The sequence below is a fragment of the Cavia porcellus genome, unplaced genomic scaffold (genome assembly GCF_034190915.1).
Source record: "Cavia porcellus strain 051 isolate PalLab524CR breed Dunkin Hartley unplaced genomic scaffold, mCavPor4.1 scaffold_16, whole genome shotgun sequence".
Lineage (NCBI taxonomy): Eukaryota > Metazoa > Chordata > Mammalia > Rodentia > Caviidae > Cavia > Cavia porcellus.
This window is the reverse complement of record NW_026947499.1, coordinates 45,623,115-45,647,148: the sequence shown is the minus strand read 5'-3', so window position 1 is coordinate 45,647,148 and position 24,034 is coordinate 45,623,115. Positions and strand designations below refer to the sequence as shown.

General features: G+C 39.2%; 1 protein-coding gene across 1 annotated transcript in view; it reads left to right on the top strand.

Moving 5' to 3' along the window:
* The window catches only part of Vps35l (VPS35 endosomal protein sorting factor like), a 110,446-nt gene that overhangs the window by 48,092 nt on the left and 38,320 nt on the right, over positions 1-24,034 (top strand). Inside the window, exons 15-24 of the mRNA XM_003478179.5 lie at positions 3,817-3,863; positions 4,644-4,755; positions 5,264-5,380; positions 7,189-7,242; positions 8,800-8,880; positions 15,257-15,319; positions 17,003-17,088; positions 18,928-19,008; positions 20,967-21,030; positions 23,628-23,726. Of these exons, the coding sequence (XP_003478227.3) occupies positions 3,817-3,863; positions 4,644-4,755; positions 5,264-5,380; positions 7,189-7,242; positions 8,800-8,880; positions 15,257-15,319; positions 17,003-17,088; positions 18,928-19,008; positions 20,967-21,030; positions 23,628-23,726 (804 nt within the window). The remainder of the gene's footprint in view (positions 1-3,816; positions 3,864-4,643; positions 4,756-5,263; positions 5,381-7,188; positions 7,243-8,799; positions 8,881-15,256; positions 15,320-17,002; positions 17,089-18,927; positions 19,009-20,966; positions 21,031-23,627; positions 23,727-24,034) is intronic.

Here is a 24,034-nt window from a genome sequence, read left to right as displayed (position 1 = left end):
GCATCCATTGCTGGGTCCTGCAGTGCTGGTTGGAAATGTTGGCCTGGAGAGAAAAGTGAGTCAGCCGAGGCTGGCAGGGCAGTAGATGGGCCTTTGTGCCTTGGCCACTTGGCTTTCCGTCTCTCAGTTTTGCCATCTATAAAATGGGGCTAATACACTGGATATATTGGGGCAGGCCTATAATCCCAGCACTCTGGGAATCTGAGGCAAGAAGGTCACAAGTTTGAGTCCAGGCTGGGCAATTTAATGACCTAGTGAGATCCTGTCTCAACAATAAATTTTAAAAAGTGCTGGTAGCTCAGCATGAAAACCCTGGGTTCACTTCCCACTGCTTAAAAAAAAAAAAAAAAAGCAGGTACCAGTAAAATATAGAGTCCCTGGAAAAGGTTGAAAGAAAATAGGTGTAAATGGTCAATGTTAATGTTTTTGATATGCTTCCTTCCAATCTAAACCTTACCCCTCATGTAATTTCGTTCATAGATGAGTTCCTCCCTGTGTGGTGTTGTGGGGCTTTGCCCTCCCTTAACATCGTAACCCATATTTCTGCTGCTGCTGAGCATGCTCTCTGGCCGCAGCTGTTTTGGGGTATGTTTGGAGGCAGCGTGCCTGTGACATGGATGTGAAGGTAGAGGAAGGAGAAGCATCTGAGTGAGAGTTAAGCCTCTGAGCCCCTCAGAGTCTGCTCTTCATTGGGGATCAATCTGTGCCGAGCTCCAGGGGAGTGACTTTATCCCAGTTAGCTTATTCTCCTTCTTGGCCTCTCTGGGCCACCTCCTGTTATCATTCCACTTCACAGCTGAGGCTTAGAAATGTGATTAAGTCACACCATTGGGAAGAACCAGGCTGGTGGCCAGTTTCTGGCACTAAGATCAACACTGCAAGTTTTGTCCCCTCTAAAGTCGTCCCTTCTAGGTGTCTCTCGTTACCTGCTCCACTTGAGATGAAACCGTAGGGCCCTGGCAAACTGACTCATGGGGCTGTCACGCCGGTTGCAGTCCTAGAGGTCCGTCTTTAAACAGTCTAAAGCATGATTAGACCAGTAACGCAAATCTAAGAATAGCCTTGGCCATGTTAAATTCCCCTTCAGCCAGCAGTGTTGTTACTCCTGTTCTTTTGAATTAGGAAAACATACTCAGTGAAAGAGAAATAATCAGAACAATGCAGATGTTCTCCTTTTAATGCCTGGGTATAGAATTTTTTTTTCTTAACTAACATTGAAATATTTTATTTCTGTGGGCTTCACCATATTAACTTTGGATTGATGGAAAAGATACTAGCTCTGAGGATTAATTTCTGGTTTTACCCACTCTTTATACTTACGATGAAAAAAATAAAAAGGAAAATACACATTATTTCATTATCTTTTTATGTAGCAATAGGTGTAAACACTGATTGAAAAGTTATTTTCTAAAAGTACAAGTACTGATTATTGACAGTCTGAGTTAATCTTGGTTTAGAAAACAGGAATGCACCCATGGTGTGACTGCTTTCTTGTACATTGAAGCGGATAAATAACATTCATGCTAATCCACAGGATGTAATCTATCCTAGTAAGACTAAAAGTCCATCCATTAAATATGGTGGTAGTCATACAAATTCACACATACTGATGACATGTCAGAATTAGACCCAAGGAGTTGTCTTTTGCTGCCAAGGAAAGAATATATATTAAATAGTCCAATTAACTGTATTGTACCGACATTGATTTCCTACTTTTGGTGATATATGTATGTGAGATGTCACCAGTGGGGGAAGCTAGGTGATGGATACTCAAGACCTTCTCTACTATTTTTTTTTCAATTGATCATCAGTCTAATTAATTCAGTATAAGATTTTAGGACTGGGATGTAACTCAGTGGTAGAGCACTGGGCCTAGCATGTGTGAGGTCCTGGGTTGCATCTCCAGCACCACAAAATAAAAAGAGAAAAAAAATTATTTTAAATTTCCATCATTAGGGCAGTTTGAAAACCAGTGTTTTCTTCATGGCATGGACTGCTTAGCCACTAAAAAAATTGAAGTAGATTTGTGTATATTAACATAGGAAGAACAGGGAGCCAGCCCAGATTCTTGAGGTAAAAAACCAAATTACAGCCCAGTGTATATAAGATTACCCCATTTCAGTAAAAACAAGATAAACAGATCAAAAGGGAAAGGCACAGAGAAAAGGAGCATTCGCTCCTCCTTGCTCTCTTTCTCCTGTCTTCCCTCCCTCCCTCTTATCCTTTCTTTCACACTGGGGATTGAGCACCTGGCTTTCACAGTAAGATACATCTCTAGCCCTTTTAAAATTACTTTATTTTGCAGTAGGTTCTCACTGAATTAGCCAGGGTGTACTGGAACTTGCAGTCCTCCTGCTACAGTCTTGCAGTGTGCTAGGCTTACAAGCTTGTGCCACCGCACCTGGCTCACATCTTTCTGGATGCACATCATTATTGTTTGAATTTTTGTGTATAACTTTATCATTTTTATAATCTTTATGCAAATAATGAAATGCTATTAAATAAATGAAACACAGGGGCAAGAACACCAATAACAGAGGACAGACAAGTGCACTGACAAGGTGGCTGCTTTTAGGAATCTTCAGTGTGTACAAACCCAGTATATTGAACTGCATAGTTTTCAGTGGTTGAATGAAGCCAAAAAGGCTGGTTTCAATCTCCATCTACTTTGAACTGTTGTCCATCTTGTTTTTGCCAAAGATAATCCTATTACTTTTTAAAAAATAGTAATCTGTAACAGACCTGCTAGGGATTCATAACATTTGGCTCCTTAAATATATAGGATGTTCTGATATATATATTTTTTGATGTTCTGATATTTTTGAATGACAATAGAGCCTTTTTTATTCCAGTTATATTGTTGAATGCATTTTTAGTGCATTGTTGTGTGTGAAAATGAGGACTTTTTACACATATGCCTTGTCTTTGTGGATTTAATGTTTCCCTGGCCTCCCACACTGCAGTGAGGAGTGAATGAGGGAAGGGAAGCAGAACCCCTGTCCTGGCACCTAGCACACCAGAGTCAAGGCTCAGTGCAGACGGTGCTGGCATTAGCTTGCCTATCTCAGGCTCAACCTTGTATATATCATTCAAAACCTTCCCCAAACCACTGCCGAAAAGGATGCTTCACAGATTGATTTTTGTTTTAAAATAGGAGCTGTTTTGAAGATACGTAATTGTCTTAAGATAGCACTAAAACCATTAACAGTATTCAGTGAGTAACCCGTTTACTTCCTGAGAGAAACAGGCTTGAGAACATACTATAAGTGTATAGGTGCAAAGCCTGGCCTTCCATGCTGGCCCGCTCAGGTTCATGTTTGACTGCTATTGCTGACTATATGTGACCTTGGGCAGAGCCTAGCGCTGTTCTGTAGCTCAGCATCATCTATGAAATGGGAGAATAAAAGCATCTGCTTCATGGGTGGTCAGGAGAGGTGAGGCCATTAGGGCAGTGATTCTCTGCGTGACTTATAGACACTAAGCTGTGACCTGGTATTGATTATCCTAAGATAACCTTAGGAAGTGGGGGAGGGCACAACTATTTTAGGCCATTGTGAAGACAAGGAGACACTGGTTCAGCAAAGTTGGTGCCTTGTCAAGGTCTTGCCACGGGTAGTTGGTATGGCTGCATTTGAATCCAGGCCCTAACTCTTACCATTCTACCAAATGTCACTAAAGTGAATTCCTTCCTCTCTGTCCTCCCTGTCCCTACCAGGTAGGCATGTGGCTACATTTAGAGTATTGTACTGTAGAAATCTCTTAGAAATGCTGTTTTAGATGCTCCAATCTGACATTTTTTAAAATTAAATTTCTTAGGCTTTGCTGACTGAGATGATGGAAAGATGTAAGAAACTCGGAAACAAGTAAGTACTTTAAGATTATAAAGCATGGGTTTGAAATTAGAATCAGTTGCTCTTTTTTGAGGTTGATCTGCTAACACGGGTGACAGTTGACAGAGAGGCAAGGTAGATGGTATGGAGGTTTAGAATGCTGGAGCGATTGCTTGACCTCAAATCTCAGCTCCATTGTGCCTTAGCTTTGTGGCCTTCAGCCACTTGCTTGACCTCTGTGTGTCACAGTGTTTCTGTGTTTTGAAATGGGACAATGATTGTCTTTTTCCCCATGGGACTGTTGGTAAGCGGTGAACTTGATCTTCTTCTCTCCAGGACATCTGAGATTCTCTGTGCTCTTTCAGTTGTGGATATGGAAGCAGCCTTTAGTGGATCTGGTTCACCACCAAGTGTCAAGAATTTAAGATCTCTTTCATAAGAAAGCCTTAGAAACAGATGTTGATATGTATTTGCAGCATGGATCAATATTGTTATTTAATGTTTAGCTTTATTAATGCACCAGCCTCTTTGAAGGCTCACTTGTTTAAATGGATTGCGTGGCTTACTGAATTACCTGTCATCTATCTGCCTGCCTACCCACCCATCCAGTTACTTCCATGGTTCTCAAGTTCCAAATAGGTACAGAACACTGTGTTAATTTCTAGAGACCACTGTACCCTTTTACCCTGGTGTTTTTTCCTCAACCTTCCCTTAAAGGGTTGTAAGTCACCCTCGCTGGCAGTATATATTCTGACATTAATGTGACTGTAGTGAAAGGGAGGCTAGGATGACATGAGCCTTTGTGTCTTGCAGTGCCTTGCTGTTGAATTCTGTGATGTCAGCCTTTCGGGCTGAGTTTGTTGCCACCAGGTCCATGGACTTCATCGGCATGATTAAAGAATGTGATGAGTCTGGTTTCCCCAAGGTAGGCTCTTGACTTGATGCGCTGAGAGAAAACAAACAGGCAGTGTCTACCTGATCACTCTCAAGGGAGACAATTTAATGCAGGACTGATGGGAGGCAGGCCAAAACTCTGTTCCTATATAAACTTGGTGGAAGATGAGCTAGAGATTGGAATTGTTAACACCGCGTAATTGCCGTGAGTCAAGCCCTGTGAATACTAAATGGGTTGCATTAGCTGTCTATAAAGTATTGAGAAAGAGCTTGGTCGTATGTCTTTAAAAATGTATCTTCATTCGTTAGGAAACAGCTTTGTCCAGCAGACTATTACAGCCTGGAAATTGGACTGATACTTGGAGCAGACTGTAAACTTTGAGTTTTTTAATGTGACTCAGGTAGATTGTAGTGAACTTCTGAAAGAAATGTGGAGAATTTACTCTGAGACAGATTAAATGTTATGACTTTTTTTCTTAAACCCCAAGTCACTTTGATTTAAAATCTCCAATAATATAATGATTTGATATTTCTCTTAGCATCTCCTTTTTCGCTCACTGGGCTTAAACTTGGCCTTGGCTGACCCACCTGAGAGTGATCGACTTCAGATTCTCAATGAAGCCTGGAAAGTCATTACCAAATTGAAGAATCCACAGGTGAGTGACCATTTAGACTTTAGAAAACATTTTTTTTGTCTTTTTCCTTTTTATTGGTACCGGGATCAAACTCACGACTGCCTGCTTGCAATGCAGGCGCTAATGCCGCTGAGCTAAATCCTCAGCCCCTAGAATAACTCTTGTATAAGTTGTATAGCACGTGCTTTCTTTTTAAAAAAAAATGTTCTTTTAACTAATCATATTTGTGGCTTTCAAAAAATTATTTTATTATTTGTGAACCTATAATATAAGACCAGTGACATTAAAGATGTGCTTTTCTCCTTTCTTTCTATTTTTTTTTTTTTTTTTTTAGTGGTACTAGGCATTGAATCCAGGGAGTGCTGAGCTGTATCACTATCCTTTTTTGTTTGGTTGTTTTAATTTTGAAACAGAGTCTTGCTAAAGTTTTTCCCATGCTGCACTCAAACTTGGGCTCCTTCTGCCTCCAGCTATCAAGTAGCTGGGATTATAGACCTGTGCCACTGTGCTTTACTAGTTGATATTTAATAATTATGATCCACATGCCTTGCTAGTTAATTTTTTGTGTATAATATCTATTGATGAGGCTGTAAGATGCACTGAAAGGAGAAAATTACAAGTATTTGAGACTTTAAAGACCTGTGTTGGTACTTCCAAAATGCGGCAGTCTATTTCACTTTGAAAATGCCAGTCTAGTAGGATATCCTGAATTGAAGATGAGCAGTTGAGCCAGTAATGAGCAATCGGAATTATAGTTTCTAGCCTTTAAGAAGGGTCATTTGGAGCCTCCTCCATGTGCAGGTATAGGAAGTCTTGAGATGATTGATGTCAGTTGCTGTAGTGCTGTGGTGATGGGCATCAATAGTTGGGTTTCATAGCTAACTGTCTTTCAGGCAACTTGCCAGCCATTGTAGAGCCAGTAGGGAGCTATGGGATTGGCTGTTTTCATGACTGCAGGAGCAACTGGAGTAACTCCCCATCACACCCTGCACTGTCCCTCTTCTGCTGGCTGGGACTGACTGTGGATAAGTAGTCTTGGAGGTGGGCATTGACAAAGAAGGAAAAGTTACAGAGGCACATAATCATTCTGCTACTGTAGTGTGTTGAAAATAGTGTTATAATGTAGAAAAACTAGAAACTTACTTACAGAATTATACCCTGTGGGGTCATTTAGCAAATCATCACTTGAACTTCAGTGGTTAAATTTTCCATTTAACTCAGTCTGGCCAGCTACAAAGTCTTATCCTGAAGATCAGGGGATCTCAACATCAGGACTCAAGTTCAAAGCAGTTTAATGTATGCTTGAGAATTGCCAGGAGAGTAGATTTTGAATGTTCTCATCACAGAGTGCTAGTTGTGTGAGGTCACACATATTTAAATAAGCTCAGTTTAACATATTTTTAAAAAACATATTTCAAAAACATTTAAAAACATTTTGTTATACACAAAATTGTACATGGATATGTACAATTTTTATTTGTGAAAAGGAAGAAAAGTTAAGAAAGCCCTCATGATCTTGCAGACTTCTCAGGCTGATAATGGCTGTATTGTGTTTCAAAGCAGCCTGTGTTCGAAGCCCTGGATTAATCATTTTCTCCAGTTTGATCTCACACTCATGTCCTGAAGTTTACCATCCCAGCATTTCAGTCAGACCTGAGGCTATTCCTGGCTTTTCCTGTGTGGACTTCTCTTTTTCTGTAACTTGCTTGCCACAATAAATGTATCAATAGGCCAGAATGTGCTGTATCTTTTTTTTTTCTGTGAAAGCCCTTGAAGGGATTTATAGATGGTGAACTTTTGCTGTAAGCTATTTTACTTTTTCTTTGTAGGACTACATTAATTGTGCCGAAGTGTGGGTAGAATATACCTGCAAGCATTTCACGGTATGTTGTTTTTTTTTTTTTTTTTAAATGTTCATTATAGGAGCTGAATCTAGGCTTGTAGGAATTTTCACAATGGTAATTATTCTTGTAATTTATACAAATTGCATTCGCTAAAATGAGATGGAATGTTAATTGTATACTATCATAGAATTGTTCCAGACTTACGTGTAAATTTGGGCTGTGCTGCATTCTACCAAGTTAAACTGTGATTTCACTGTAGAACCTCTTATAAGTGTTTTCACATATAGAACCAAGGTACTTGCTTGTCTCCTGAAGTGAGTAGCAAATTTTCATGGGAGTTTTATAAGCAGTCTTTTCCAAACATCTTTGACGTGCATGTGATCTTTTTCCTAAGCAAACAAAGGTTCTTCTTTTTCCAAGCATAAAACAAGAACCACAGTTTAAGGAATATTTGGCTTATCAAAGAGCAGAGATGTTAGAAGCAAGTAGAAGTGGGTTCAAATCCTATTATTCAGTATTTAATAAATTTTTAAAGATTAAATTACTGTGTAGTTTTGTGTAATCTGAATATTTCTGCCTCCCAGATTCACATGTTGAAACTTAATGATATTAAGAGGTGAAGCTGCAGGCGACTGCCCTCAGTTGCCCTGCAGCTAGGCAAACGTTACAGTGCTGGCTGAATAGCAGCCCAAAGCTGCCTGGCACACTTAGCCTGGTTCATGCCAACTCTGTTTTAAACCATCCCAGGATGCCAGCATAGTTGAAAAAATAAAGAGTTGGAGTCTTTGAGAGATGGTTAGGTCATGAGAATGGCACCTCGTGAATAGGATTAGTGCCCCTGTATAAAAGCCCAGAGGAACTCATTGTCCCCTTCTTCTGTATGAGGACACAGCAAGATGATGCTGGCTGTGAGACAGGCCCACCACACACATAGTCTGTTGGTACCTTGATCTTGGACCTCCCAGCCTCTAGAACTGTGAGAAGCCAATTTGTATTATTTACAAACTACCCAGCTCATGGTATTTTATTATAGCAGATAACACATGTGTTAGCATGGCCAGATTTGTGCACATGAAATCTCAATCTCTGTTTTCACAATCATAAGATAATGTACTCTTTTTGATTTGAATGTTAAAATCCTTAACTTGCTGGCCATGTAATGACAGGCTTATTTGGGCTGTAGATAGCTGACCCAGACAGAAGTGAACAGTTAGCCCTACTGTTTGTAAGGAACCTGAGTTAGTGCTAGTCCCACAATGCCTCACAACTGTCCACAGGCTGGGGGTCTGGGAGGCAGGCAAAAAATAGGCTTATTTTTTACCACTGAGGGGAAGCAGGGACAGTAAACATTCCCAGGCCCTCTGGAGAACAGAGTTTGGTGCTGGCTTGAAGCAGGTGTAGCCATCTTTAGGGATATAGTACAAGACCAGGTGATGGTGTGATTTTTTTCTGTTTGCATTATTTCCAGTAGAGTATTTGCAGATATTTCCTGAAATGTATGTAATATATTTCAAATATGTTAGTCCTTTTCCCTAGGAAAATTGTGATTTTATTGTGAGTTTATTGTCTAATACAGATTTGATTTTTTCCACTTAGAAACGAGAGGTGAATACTGTTTTGGCTGATGTCATCAAGCACATGACTCCAGATCGTGCATTTGAGGATTCCTACCCTCAGGTAGGAATTAGCATTTCTCGCATCCACCGTTAGAAATTTTGTTCTGTTGAATCATATATCCATGTTGCCTGGATCAGATCACACAGATCATCCTGTGTTTAAATCCTGCCTCCGCTGTATCCCAGCCCCATGCTTTTTGATCGTTTACCAATTTTGCTGAATCTGTCACATGTCAGATATGGAGGGAGGGGATAAGGATTCTACTCTCTGAGATGTGAGGATCAAGTGAGGTGTGACAAGGACACACTGACACGGTTGCTTGACATAAAGCAAGCACTCAATAAGCATTTTCACCTTCATTGTTAAATAAGATCTCTGTGCTTTTCAGGTAAATTAACTTTTTATTTGGAAATAAATTTAATCTTACTGGAAACTTAAAAAGAATAGCTCACAGAACTCCCCTTATCCTTTACCCAGATGCACTAAATATTAACGTCTTACTGAATTTGCAGTATCATTATCAGTAAGTATATTACAGTATTTATATCTAGATTTCTCCCCAAAGCCTCACGTGGTCATAGGTGGGCTTTTGGGAGATGGTGTGTCACAGGGGCACTGTACTTACTGGTGGACTGGTCCACTGGTGAGTTTATAGCTAAATGTGCTGTTAAGACATGGGGCCTGGCTAAAAGAGACCAGTCAGTGAAGGTCTGTCCACTTCCTTGCCTCTGCCCTTTCTGTTCTGCTTCCTGGCTATTATGAGATGATAACCTTGCCTGTTTCTGACCCTTCCACTATGCTTTGGAGCCAGCCAACTATAGACTAAAAATGCAAGTCAAAATAAACCATTTTTCCTTTAAGTTGTGGATGTCAGGTATTGTGTCTTAGCAACAAAAAGTTGACTGTGAGTTATATCTGCACTTTTTCCTAAGTCATTTGAGAGTAAGTTGGATATATCATACTATACCTTTGCTTCTAAGGGATTCAGTTAGTATATTTTTTTTTAAATTAAAAAAAATTTTTGTTTTGTACCTGGGATAGAACTCACAACCTTGCACCTGCCAGGCAGGCACTTATGCCACTGAGCTAAATTCCTGACCCTTCAGTTAGTATTTCTAAATAATTATATTTTGTGGAGCCACAGTTTGCTCACCAATTTTAGAGCTTTGAACATTGATCCATTATCACTAAGTACTCCATGTGCTACACGTTGGGTTCTGTCAGTTGTTTCAATCTTTATGGCAAAGTTTGCCCCCTTCCAATGTAGAATCCAAGTAGAATTATGTACTGTGAAGTAACTCTTGATGTGAAGTGGATTTTTTAATTTTTTTTTTTTTGAGGAAATAAGACAGAAGGCTTCAAATCTACTTAGTGGCAAGTATGTAACATTGAAGGAAGAGGCCACCAATCAGGAAAAAAGAATTAAAATCTATAAACCAAGGAACTGTGCTTGGAAATATGTTTCTTTGAACAAAGCAAGTCCCTTGTTACAATATAGATAGAGTCTTCAGAAAAACAGAATTCACATGTCATCTTTTAGAATCAGGTTGTATATTTCAGCAATCATAGTAAAAACGTGTGTTTAGTAGAGGGAAACTACTGCTCTCTCATTTTCTTAGTATGTGTCTGTCAGTTATTAGCTTCTGTGTGTGTATGTGAGTGTTTGTGTGTGTTTAGGGCTTGAACTCCCTACATATCCCAGACTGGTCTTGAATTTGTGGTGATCCCCTGCCTCAGCCTTCCAAGTGCTAGGATTATAGGCATGTGCCGCCACGCCCAATTTTTTTTTTGTTGTTGTTATTTAAATATCACGGCGTACTAATGCTGTTGCCTGAGATGATTTTTTGAGCTATAGTTTAGTACAGGACATGACAACTAGTTATGTATTCTTTAGAGTTTTTATATTTTGCTAACTTAAGAATATTTCCCACTGGCTGTGTTTTCTTGTGTGATGAAAATAGTGCAGGGCTGTTCCTGGAGCCTGGTGTGTAGTGGCCAATGTCACTGAATGAGTGAACCGGCAGAGGAGATGGTTGGAGCCTCCTGGATTGTCAGGACTTCACATGAGAACCAATTCATGTTGAAACTTTTTGTTGAGGAAAGTATAGTGAGATTTTAACTCCTGGAGACCCAGTTAATTGAAAACTTCAAATAGTGTAGTGTTTTTAAAGCAGTCTATCCTAAGAGAGGGAATTATTTACTCTACTATAATCCCATCATATCTAATATCAAAAAGCAATTTATAAATGATGCCCTGTGTGTGGAACACTTGCATCAGTAAGTTAATGTGAGATAAGTACTTGAACAGTACCACAAATTTAGTCAGATAACCTCAACAGAGAAAGTTGCAGTGTGTCAAAGTAGTAGTGTATATTAGCAAATAACTCTCTACATATAATTATGCTACAGATTGGAAAGAGAAGATTCACAAAGCATTTATTATGGTAAAATGAATGAGAGAATCTTGATAATCTTGGAAAAGAGAGAAGAAGAATTTTTTTTTTTTTTTTTTTTTGGTATGTGTTCACCTCCCTAGGATAAAACCATCGTGGGTGGATGGGGAATTTCTTATTATCCTTGCAGGGTCAATAAGTTATCACTTTATTACTATTGCATTTTTAATTGATTCTGACTCATCAGATATCTGTATGCACTATTTATTTTGGCTCATATATGTTATAGTAAATTTTATATTCTTATATGCTCTTTTGAGAATAATAGATTATTAAAAATAATAACTAAAAAAAAAACCCATAAAGCATGGGATCCACCACATTCAGGACAGCTATCCATGTCAATAGTGTGCCCTTGCTTGAAGGGAGGACCACATCAGCAAAAGCCCAACTTCAGGGGTCTGTGGAGAGTTGGTTTACAGCAGACCTGGGCCTTACTCAAGATCTGGGACAGGAAAAAACAAAATATACCTGGAGAGTTGGGCATGGGGTGCACACTTATAACCCCAGGACTCTGAGAGGCTGAGGCAGAAGCATTGTGAGTTCCAAGCCAGCCTGGGCAATTTAGCAACTTAGTGAGACACGGTCTCAAAAAAAGGACTGAGGATATAGCTCAGTATGAAATATTAGGTTCAATCTTCTGTACTGCCAGAAAAGGAAAGAGAAAAAGACGAGCCTGGAACATTTTTTATGTGTGCTGTAAAATCCAGAGTTAATCCAAAACTGTGAAGAGGACATGTGGAAAGGGCACAGGGGTAGCTTAGACGGGGCTCTCTTACGCTCCCAGTGTGAGCATCAAAAGAAATTAGAGGAATAATGAGCTTATTTTAAGCTACCTAGTAAGATGGGAATCCAGGATTCCATCCTTAGGATAAATAGAAAGATAGATGAAGGGAGAGGTGAGCAATAGCATCATGTGAGAAAAGTGGTAGAATTGGAAACCCAAGTTTTGCAGCCATCATGGTGAAGACAAGAATCATCCACCTGCAGTCTGAACTCAGTGATGCCAGCCAAACCTGGGGGAAAAGTTTAATGGGAACAGGGTATTTGCCTGTCTCATTGAGCTCTCGGTTTTCTCATCATAAGAGAGAAAATAGTGATGGCGCAGTAGTCCTTAACCAGTTAATTACAATTCATGTCACATGTGAGTAGCAAATGACCGTTGTTGGTCTGTAGATTGTGATACCCTGAGAAAGGCATAGCATCTTCTGCACAGACTTTCAGTGAGAATGCATAAGCTGAATGTAATATGCAGGAACATCAGACATGCCCTCACTGAGGAGGGTTCTGTAATTCTTCAAAAATATCTTTGCCATCAGTGACAAAGACAAACTGAGGAACTGCTCTAAATTAACACAGACTGAAGAGATGTGAAAATGAAACGCAAAGCCGGATCTGAGGCTGCATCCTATACAGGAGAGAAGAATGGCGATACTATGAAGGACTTACTGAGGCAGCTGTGACCAGATTGGACCATGGATGATAGACTGAAGTGTTTTCATTATGTCAGGGTCAATGTTCCTAAATTTGATAACAGCACAAAGGAAATGTCAGAGTATGATTGTACTTAGGAAATAAAAAATGAAGTGTTAAGGGGCAAGGGTTAACAAGTCATGCGGTCTACTTTCATGTGGCTCAGGAAGAAGAAAAATGTGTTTTATACAGACAGAATGATAAGTCAGGTTTTGGTCACTTTAATGACATACTTTGAGACAACCACCTTACAAAGAGGAAAGTTTTATTTTTGGAGGTTCCATTCCACAATCTTTTGGCCCCATTGCTTTGGGCTATGACAAAGGAGCACATATTGGTGTGACCATGTGACAGAGTAAAACTGTTTATAGCATGAGTCAGGAAGAAATAAAAGAGAGGTGGGGAGGGAGGGAAGGAGGGAGAGAGAGACAGAGAGAGAGGGGAGAGAGAGAGACTGAGTTTCCATAGTCGTCTTTGTGGCTATCTCTTTGTCTTATTTTTCTTGTTGCTGAGACAAAATACTTGATACTCAGTATTAAAGGAGGGAAGGTTTATTGTAGTTCACAGTTAATAGAGGTTTCAGTTCATAGATGGCTGGCTCCAAGGCAGGCAGAAGACATCACAGAGGAAAAACTGTTCATGATAGGCAGAAGCAAGAGACAATAGCTGCCCTCTTTCTGTCTCTTGTATTCTGTGTAGGCTGCAAGAATAGGTAGCACACACACCCAGGTGAGGTGCCCTTAATTCTAGCATTGCTCCATAAATCAATCCCAGCGTCACACTCTTAATTGCAGCATCTCATACTCTAGATCCAACCACCTCTAAAAAGCCCCACCTGTGACCTCATGAGGCTTTGGGGGGACATCTAGACACAAGTCATAACAACCTGCAGTAACCTAAGGGACCTCACTGGGCCACACCTTTATGTCTCAGTAGCACCACTACAGGGGACCAGCGCCTTGATACATAGACCTCGGTGAATTTGAGTAAAGCATATATAGTATATATGGGAATTCTTTGAATAGCTCTTTCAGCATTTTGCAAGTTACATCAAAATAAAAAGTTAAAATTATGGATTGTGTGTCTACAAATTCTCGCATTAGATGGATGCGTAGATAAAGAGATACAGTAAACACAGAAAAATACTACTTTTGCAGAATCTTAAGTAACTAAATGGGTGTTGTCTAAGTTTTTAAGTTTCTTTGAGCATTTTTATAATGAAATGTGGAAGGAAAGACTTTTTAAATCATAATTTATGTGTAACTCTACTCACATATTTTTTAAGTTTTCATTGTAAAGGGATTTATTGCTTCATGTTTCAGAAACTATTTTAGTCCAACAATATTCTACCTCTTAGAGCATTGCTTGTCATGAAATTTTGGGATTTTATGGGGGAGTAGAGGGGCTTTTTTTCTTACTGATTCATTTTATTTCTTTGAAACAGAGTGTTACTGTGTTGCCCAGGCTAATCTCAAATTCCTGAGCTCAAGTGACTCAAGCATTCTTCCAACCTCAGCCTCTCAAGTAGCTGGAATTGCAGGGTGTATGCCAGCCATGCCCAGATTTGTTAGGAAGTTTTGAGTCCTGTTTTAGGCATTTGCCACAGTAACCTAGCAAACTCTTCAATTATAATGCAGTATCATAAATGTTTATAATCTGTGTTTTTAAAATCTGAGAAAGACTTGCTTTGCAGATGATTCAAGCAGCAGTTTTTTTAGTATAAACAAAATATTCATCAGTGAATTTTCTGGTTAGCACCCAGTCAGCAGGGAGTTACATTTTCCTTAGAAGCAGCACCTCCTTGGTTCTCACAGGCCAAACCCTTCTTGTCAGGACTGTGCGTATCTCGGGTAGAGTGAAGCAGACATGCGCACCTGGGTGTTTCTGAAGCAACTCTCATAACTGCGCCCCCATCCACAGGTCTTCATTTGATTCCACTGGCCAACTTCATCTAATTCCTTTCCCCTAAAAATGTGAAGAAACAGGGTCATGATGGGTTGAATAGGGGTCAACAGGTATGGCCATAGTTAACTTGCTTTTGTGAGTAAAGTTTTATTGGTACATAGATACCCATTTGTTCACAGGTTGGCCATCCTGCTTTCATGCTGCATTAGCAGTGATGAGTAGCAGTGCGTAATTGTAACCAACAATAGGACCTTTACACACACAGTTTGCCTATCCCTCAAGTAACAGCAACAGCTGAGGTTAGTGGAGAGGCTTCCTGGGCAGGTCCTGCTCTAAGCACCAGAACATCCCTTGGAATCCTCACAGGCATTGCTTTGAGCTCCATTTGACAGCTGAGGCTGAGGCAAAGTCACTCCTCCAAGACTGTGCGTAGGATGTACAGAGTAAAAAGGGCACACTGAGACTGAAATTGGCCTGACCTCATCCTGATTCCTCATTCTCAAGCAGTTTGATTTAGCCTGTTGTAACTGCAAATTATGAAAGCGGGTTGCCTTTTTAAAAAAAGAAAAACTCCAGTTTTATTAAATTTTGTTGTTGTCTTACAGCTTCAGTCAATAATTAAGAAAGTTATTGCCCACTTCCATGATTTCTCAGTTCTTTTCTCAGTGGTAAGTAATGTTTCTTAGTTGTCTTTGGAAATTTGTATCCTATTTCTCTATCCTGTTTTAATGGCATCCTAGGCCAGAAGAAAGACTCAACAATTGCTTCCATACAGCACTGAGATCAAATCATATTAATGAATAATTATGTCCTACAACTTAGGCAGCCTTTGAAAAAATACCACACATAAGCCAAAGTAAAGTATTGTTTCTGTCGGTCAAGTACTAACTGAGCCCACCCCTGCTTAGCTTCTGAGATCAGATGAGATTGGGCATGTTTAGGGTTCAGGATGGTTTGGACATCGATGAAAAATACAGTATTATTTCTTTCGCATTCATTACTCAGCAATGGATGTGTGTTCCTCCTGGGAAAGACATAATGTTTCCAACCTGTAGTTAAGTTGGATGCCCTAAACCTCATTTCCTCTTCCATATTTATTTTCCCATGATTCAGATTAAGACTCCTTTATCCAAAATGCTTAAGTCCAGAAGTATTTCATATTTCTGAGTTTTTCAAGTTTGGGAATACTTGCATACACTATCTCTTAAGCATTTCTAGTCCAAAGTCTATATTTCAGATTCCATGTTTTCAGATTAGGAATATTTAACTTGTACTTGCTTTTCTCATGCACTTATTGTCAAAACTATGCAATACATTGGTGGTTGTTTCAGTGTCTGAGTTAAGATTTAATATATTTCCCTTAAATTTAAAATCCCTTGCAACAAGCTGTTGAGTTTGCTTCAGGACCTTAGGCAAGCAGGAATCTAGGTGACTTCTGTATGGTAACATTCTGTGACCCTTACCTTAGCTTCCATCTTCTGGGTTCTACTTGTGTATACTCATGGGATTGTAAGATCTGGTTTTCTTTTTTGATAATAGAAACTAATATTTATTGGATGTGTACCATACTCAGTACAGTGGTGAGACTTACCATGCTGCCTTGCATCCTCGTCATCCTACCAGTTTGCAGATGAGAAAACTAATACTGGAAGGAGTAACCTGCACAAGATCACAGTCGCTGCATGCAGGGCCAAGAGTCAAAGCCAAGCAGTTTGGGTTTAAGGCCAGCCTTTAAACAACCTGTCTCTGACTCTTTCACTCTGCTTGTCAGTACAGTCAGAAAACACTGAAGTTTGCTTGTGTGTTACTACCTAAGAAAGCTTATAGCCATCTAAAGGTTGCCCAGATGGTTCACCAAAATATGAATTGGTCCCAGCACCAATCTCTGGGGCACACACAAGTTGTTTTAACAGTATAGGTTGGATAGCTCTTATCTGAAGTGCTTAGGACCCAGAGAAGTGTTTGATTTTGGATTTTGGAATAATTGCATATAGAAATGAGATACTTCAAAGAGGGTATATACACGTCTGAACATGGATTTCATTTATATATCATCTATATCATATACACATACTCTAAAGGTACTTTTATGTAATATCTTTAATAATTTTGTGCATGAAAACAAATTCCATGGTTTGGAATTTCCCATTTGTGGCATCTTGTTGCCATTCAGAATACATTGGATTTAAGGCATTTTAGATTTCATATTTTTTAATTGGGGGCACTCAATATGCAATAGTTTATTAGGACTCCAGGGTGATCTTTCAGGGAAATCTTGCACACCTGTTTCATTGTTTGGTCCCTAAAGAAAAATTGATTCATAAATTATTTTTTCCTACTTTACTTTTTAGGAAAAATTTCTACCATTTCTGGATATGTTCCAGAAAGAGAGTGTGCGGGTGGAGGTTTGCAAATACATCATGGAAGCCTTTATCAAGTGAGTGCAACTTGGTGTCACTGGAAGCCTTCATTCTCAGTGCCCTTGGGAAATGTGCTAAAATCTTAGGTCATGCAGTTTGAGGCGTGGGAACATGTAATACCTCATACCTGGAAGGAGAACCATATTGAAAAGCAGGATTATGAAGGCAAACTGACCAGAAATAGCATGAGTGTGGCTGGCAGTACTCCCTTCGGACGAGGAGGCTTAGATGAACTGCACGAGGAGTAACATCTTTTAAGAATAAAAAAATAAAGGTGTTTTTACAAAAGCAGGAGTACCAGGAAGGTTTTCATCTTCAGTATTTGAAATGGTAGCTGACTAATCTGTGATCGGGTTTCAAATTTAGTTTGTTTCATTTTATTGAGTCTGTGTTTTCCAAAATTGTCCTCTATAAGTGGTACATAAAGTAATTTTAAAGTGGTATGTGGAACAAAGGTTTTTGTTTCAATTTTATTTTTTTAATCCAAAATACTAAGTTTTAAAATAAAATTATGTGTTGGGCATAGTGGTGCACCCCTGTAATACCAGCATTCGGGAAGCTGGGGCTGTAGTGGGTTTGAGGCTAACTCGGGCTACATAGCAAGTTTGAGACCAGCCTGCAATATAGAGTGAAAATTTGTCATAAAAAAAAAAAGTAGAGCATTATGTATAGTTAAGATCTTACATATTTACTAGGCATAGTAGTGCATGCTTGTAATCCCAGCATTTAGGAGGCTGATGAAGGAGGATCACTATGAGTTCAAGGCCAGCCTGTGCTCCATAGTGAGTTCACGACTAGCCTAAACTACCTAGCAAGACTTTGTCTCAAAAAACCTAAACAAAAAACAAAAAACAAAAAAACCTTACTGATCCAAACACAGATATGCAGCATACCTATCAAATTCTACATAATTCCATGTACCACATTCCTGCTATTTATTGAGAGTTATTCTAGGTATTTGAAAATCAATAGTAATTAAAACCCTGCTCTCACTGAGCATAGTGACACTTAACCCAGTAAGCTGAGGCAGACAGATCTTGGGAGCCTAGGATTTTGAAGCCAGCCTGTGCAACATACCAAGACTTTATCTAAGGAGGGAAAAAAAAAAGCCTTCTAAGGAGGAGAGAACAAAAGAAAGCATAAATAATTAAGTCCGTTGGTGATAATGTATAGGATAGAGAAATATAGTGCCAGTAGTCTTAAAAGTTATATACTATATTGATTTTTAATGTATTAGGCAATATATAACTAGATTTAGCCTATGATTTCATGTGTATTATTTTATGCCTACATTAAAATTAAAGTCGCTTTAATATTAAATTCAGAGGTATAGTTGAATTTGGAAAAACCAAGTCTGTTCAAATATGTTGTAAGCTTTTCTTGTTATCTTTCTAAAAGATTAATTCCTTCTTAAAGACTAGTTTATCATTAAAATACTTGAAGTAGACTGAGATATATGAATATTTATGAGTTTATCCTTTTACATTATTTAGAAAACCAATTTTACTAATTTTGTGGCACTTTCACATTACAGGCAAATTCAGAAGGTACAAGAAATAGCCATTTCTTTGCCCTTTGCCTGTCTTGGAAAATGTAGCATTTTTTCCATGATTCTGGTGTTATAAGTAATAATATATGTGTTAAAGTAATAATATATGTGTAAAAGAACAAATTGGTTATTTAAGGAATTAAAAGGAAAAATAGAACATTGCCTTTTACTGGCAAACCCAGGCCATGTGAGAGGCCACCCAGGTAATTTTCAGCTTCTCAGATCCATGCAGGAGATGAGAATAATCCTGTTATTTCATTCCTGTGAATGCCTAGACCTTTTCCTCTTACCCTTTTATATTTTCTAGGCATCAACAAGAGCCTACCAAGGACCCTGTCATTCTGAATGCCCTTTTGCACATTTGCAAGACCATGCATGACTCCGTGAAGTAAGTCACATTTAAAGCTAAAACACAATGTAGTTTGTGTTTAAATACCATCTAACAGCACATTAGAGAGTGGCTGCTGTAAACTGCCACTGGGAGCTTTATTTGGTCTATTAAGATTCTTGCTAACAAGGACATTCTGATCCAGGAGAGTAGGCATGGGGGTAACCTTGAGAAAATGAGGTAGCAGATGTTTGTACAAAGGGATTTCTTTGGAGGAAAAAGGCTGGATTCATCCAACTGAACTCAAGTCCCGTGTGTCCTAGAGATTTCTGAAAGCAGCAGATAGCGTAATGAATGCACTTGTCTAATAACAAGATCTTTTAATTTTACCTGTTAGCCTGTTATTTAAAATTCAAATGAAATTGATTGCTTACATTCCTTACATGAAGGACTTCATGCTCAGTATATTTGAGGCTGAGACCTATCTACAAACCTTGCTTTTCAACCATTTCTCTTGGTTTTTTAAAAACATGTTTCCATTTGACTGTGCTTATGACAATTTCTGTATGTTTGTGGCTGAAAGAATTTGTAAGCACAAGCAGCTTGATTTAATGAACAATGTTGCAAAAATTAAGAAAACTGTTTTGGAATTTCAACATCAACAAGGTGCGTTCTAGTCTTATATTCTTAATTTTAGAATCTTGTGATTCTTTCAAATTCATAAGTAATCATAAAACTCAAAATATCAAGAATATATTTATTTTAATAATAGGCCCTATAGAACTTTTATGAACAAAAATAGACATAAAGGCCTGAGAAAGACCTAGAACGGCTCTTGCATTTATAAGATACTGTTTTTTGGCTCATGAGAGCCAGAGGAAACACAGTGACCCTGGCGTGTCATCCAGGGACCAGGTTCCTTACATCTTGTTGCTCTGTGCCCTGAGTGATGCCATCTTTGGCTTCCTGATGGTGGTTGGCCTCCCTTGACCAAGTTTATGGCATGAACAGCCTCATTGGAGGACAACAGCTTACTTAAAGGGACACTGCTTGGGAGGTTCGCATACACTTCTCATCATATCTGCTTATGAAGGAGGTTGGGCTGTGTTGTTCCAAAGAACTAAGAGAACCATGCAATCATTGCCAAAATTTACTGTTTCCTAGAGGAAACCAACCAAAAACTATCATTCCTGTTTTCTCTGGACTCTTAATTTTTTGTTTGTTTGTTTCGATTTCCTTTGCAGTGCTAGGGATGGAACCCAGGGCTTTGTGCAGGCTAAGCAAGTACTTTGCCACTGAACCACACATCCAGCCCAGGCTGTGAAATTTTTAAAAATAACACTGGAGAACTGTAGGCCTTCATATATATAATTAAAACTAAAAAAAAGACTTGATGTTTTAATTTGTATTTGTGTTATATTTTCTGTTAGTTAAAGTCACTAAGAGCTGGTCTATGTTACAGTGTAGCCAAAAATCAGACAAACTGATAGATGGAGAGGGGAGTAGATAGTTGTGTGATAACACATGTGTGAGACACTGATGTTGGCTCTCGATGATATGTGTGTGGATGTTCACTGGAAAAGCTCTTATGGACAAGATTTTTTATAATATAGTGTTCAAATTTCTCTAAATTACAAAATTTTCTAATATTTGTTTATTTTTATTTATTTTTACTATAAAAAGTTTAAAAAATTTTTTGGTACCAGGAATCCAACTTGGGAGTCACACTTGCCAGGCAGGTGCTGTGCTGCTGAGCTGTGGCCCTTAAATTACAAAATTTAGAACTTGCTGCCCAAATTCCAAAGAAGAGAAAATTGCCTTCTCTTCCTATTAATAAATCAGAGTGGCATTTTTGAGGAAGAAGAGAAGTACATTTAAATTAGATTTTATCTGAAGGAAAATGCATAGCCTATTGGAAGTTTTTGAGATCTAGAAAAATACACCATATTTTTATTTGTTAAAGTGTTTTTGTCTTCAGAAGTTTCATTTTGTTAATTATGTACAATTATTGATCTTAGTGCACTTACTCTGGAGGATGAGAAAAGAACACTGGCACATCTGATTAATGGATTTATAAAAATGGTAAGTTTGGGGGTAGATATTTAAGTACACTTAGAAATGTGATATAATTGTTTATCCCCATTCTGGTGCAAGCGGTTAATGTTTTGTTCCCCAGTGCTTTTCATTTTTTGAGAGAAGATAAAATTAGAAAACATTACTTTAGCCAATACTTCTGTGAGGGCAAAGTGAGCCAAAACATACTGACTTCAGGAAAAATAAAAAGGAGGGAGGTTAGAAGAGGGATTAATTTGCTCATGTGACAAAAGTCCATGGATAGAAACCCCAAAGGAACAGCTGGACTTGGGGCTCCCTGATGTCTGTGTCTGTCTTTGGCTCCATGTTCTGCTGGCTCCCATCTTGGATGGACTTGCTCCCCATAGGATCTCCAGGATTCTGTCCCCTGAGTTCTGCAACAGCCCATCACGAGGGTGCCTGTAGAAGTCCCATAAGGGATCTCTTTGAATTAACTTGATGGCCCAGGTACACTGGCTGGCCATGCTGGGAGACATTTGCTCACCTGGATATTCAAGTCACAGGGACCAACAGTGGAGAGAAGTGGCTCTCTGAAGCAGCTGATATGTTGACTGCCAGAGGATGACAAGAAATGTGCTGGTAGCTGGGTGCCTTCGTGCGTGCCTGTAATCCTTGCACTCTGGCAGGCAGAGGGAGGAGGATTAGAAGTTTAACCTCAGCTTGGGCAACTCATTGAGACCCTTATCTTAAAATTTTAAAGTGCTGGGCAGGCAAAATGCCAGACATCTAACTCCTTCCATGTTACTGCTATGAACAGCTCACTCTTAAGTGCAGTGGTTTTATTTTTTTTAACTTTTTGTCAGTACCAGGGATCGAACTCATGACCACTTGCTTGCAAGGCAGGTGCTTATGCCGCTGAGCTAAATCCCCAGCCCCGCACAGTGGTTTTAAATGCCTATTAGTTTTATGAGTTGACTGAGCCCTAGAGGAGAGAAAGATGAGGGACTCTTACCTCTTTTTAGGAAGAGTCCAGAGATACTTTTCAAAAGGACAAGCGTAGCCAGGCATGGTGGTGTATGCCTGTAATCTCAGCACTCTGGGAGACAGAATGATCAAAAGCTCCAGCCCAGCCTGGTCAGTTCAGTGACAGGCTGATCCTCTTTCAAAACAAGAATAAAAAATGGAAAAGTAGAGTGGGTGGATGATTGCAACCTTCTTTGTAAACATTGTACCATTATACCATCCTAATCTGAGCAATCTTTGCCTTAATTCTTGGTGCTGCTCAAAGCTAAAACATCCATCGCTACCAGTTTTTATTCTGTTTTGTTTTATTTGAGACAGTCTCTCATTGTTGCCCAGACTGGCCTCAAACTCCTGGGCTAAAGTGATCCTCTGCCTCAGCCTTTTGCCTTCCAAATAATGGGGACTACAAGTGCATGCCACCATACCTCACTTGGCATCTTCTCTTTTAATAGAAATGTCAGAACCAGCCAGACTGAGGTAAAAATGGTACCATTTTGAAAATACCCTTGGAGGCTTGGGGATGTAGCTCATTGACAGGGTGCTTGCCTAATATGACAGAGTGCTTGTCTAGGGCACAAGGCCCTAGGTTAAATCCTTGGCACTTCAACCAACAAAATTGAACAAAAATTTTAAATTGTGGCTTGATTAGCAACAAATAGTGATTTAACTGTCCAACTGATTCTATGGGTCAAAAATCAATTTGAATGAAAATTCAGGATTTGCTGTTTAACTCCCATATGAGAAATAATCAATGGATTTTTACCAAGTGACTCTCCTTTGTCCTTAGTTTACACAGTATACTGTGTAGGTTGTGTTTATCCTTTTATGGCTTTGTTTGAAAATCAGAGTTATAAGGGAAAAGAATATGAGGAAATAAGATGTGGAACCTGATAGCTGTAATGGAAATAGCAAGATTAAACCTGCAGGTACAAAATGATTGATGTAGCAGTTTTTCCTCTTAACCAGCTGTTCATAAACTTACAGAAATGAGAGAAGGGGACAGTGTTTATGGTGAAATTTCCTTCTGTGGCTCCAGCAGCCACTGGTGAGCTGCTAAGGTCAGATCCCATCAGGAAGCAGAAAGTCATGGCTCTTGTTAGAGAATCCCCTCTGACACATGGCTCCCAAGAACCAAATTTATGTTCTGTGAGAAAGCTGCTGTTGACCAAAAAAATTCCATGATTTCCTTTTCCACAGTTTTCCTCTAAACCTGGAAAACCCTATTCATATTTCAAGCTTCTGTTTCATACCCTTTGACATTTTGTGTTCCCATTCAAGGCCCATGTCATAATGCTGAGATAGTAATTGCAATATTTCAGTTATACACCAGGTGAAGTAGCATAATACCTTTTGGAGGGTTTTTTGGGTGGGGGAGGGGTGCAGTTGAGTCAGGGTCTCACTATGTTGTTTAAGCTGGCCTTGAACTTGCTGTATAGCCCAGAATGGCCTTGAAATTGGTGGCAATCCTCCTGCCTCAACCTTTTGAATGCTGGGATTATAGGCAAGCACCAGCATATCTAGCTAACATAAAGTCTTTCTAATTAAAATATATTGGTGTGTATTGTTGGTATTCCCTCTAAAGACAAAATTGCCTCTTACAGCATCATTCTCTTTGATCCTAGGTTTCCTTTGGCCGTGATTTTGAACAACAGCTCAGTTTTTATGTCGAGTCCAGGTCAATGTTTTGCAATCTGGAACCTGTTCTGGTGCAGTTGATTCATGTAAGGAGTTTCATGCATTTATTCATAATAGAGAACATCTATTGGTTATCTACACCATACATCTATTTTTTATCAGGGATTCTTCTGGCTCTGTGCTGCTACTGGTCTTCCAGGTCTGAAACGTAGTTTCTCCAAAGTTAATAAAATCTACAACTTTGCTTGTCTTTGGAGGTTTTATTGGTCTCTTCCCCAAAACTTGCATATTCTTACTTCTGCATGCCAACAGCAAGGAGTTAAGTGATTTACACTGTTTAGTTATAGAAGTAGTAACCTGGAGTCTCTTTTTGCCTCACCAGAGGTTCCCAACT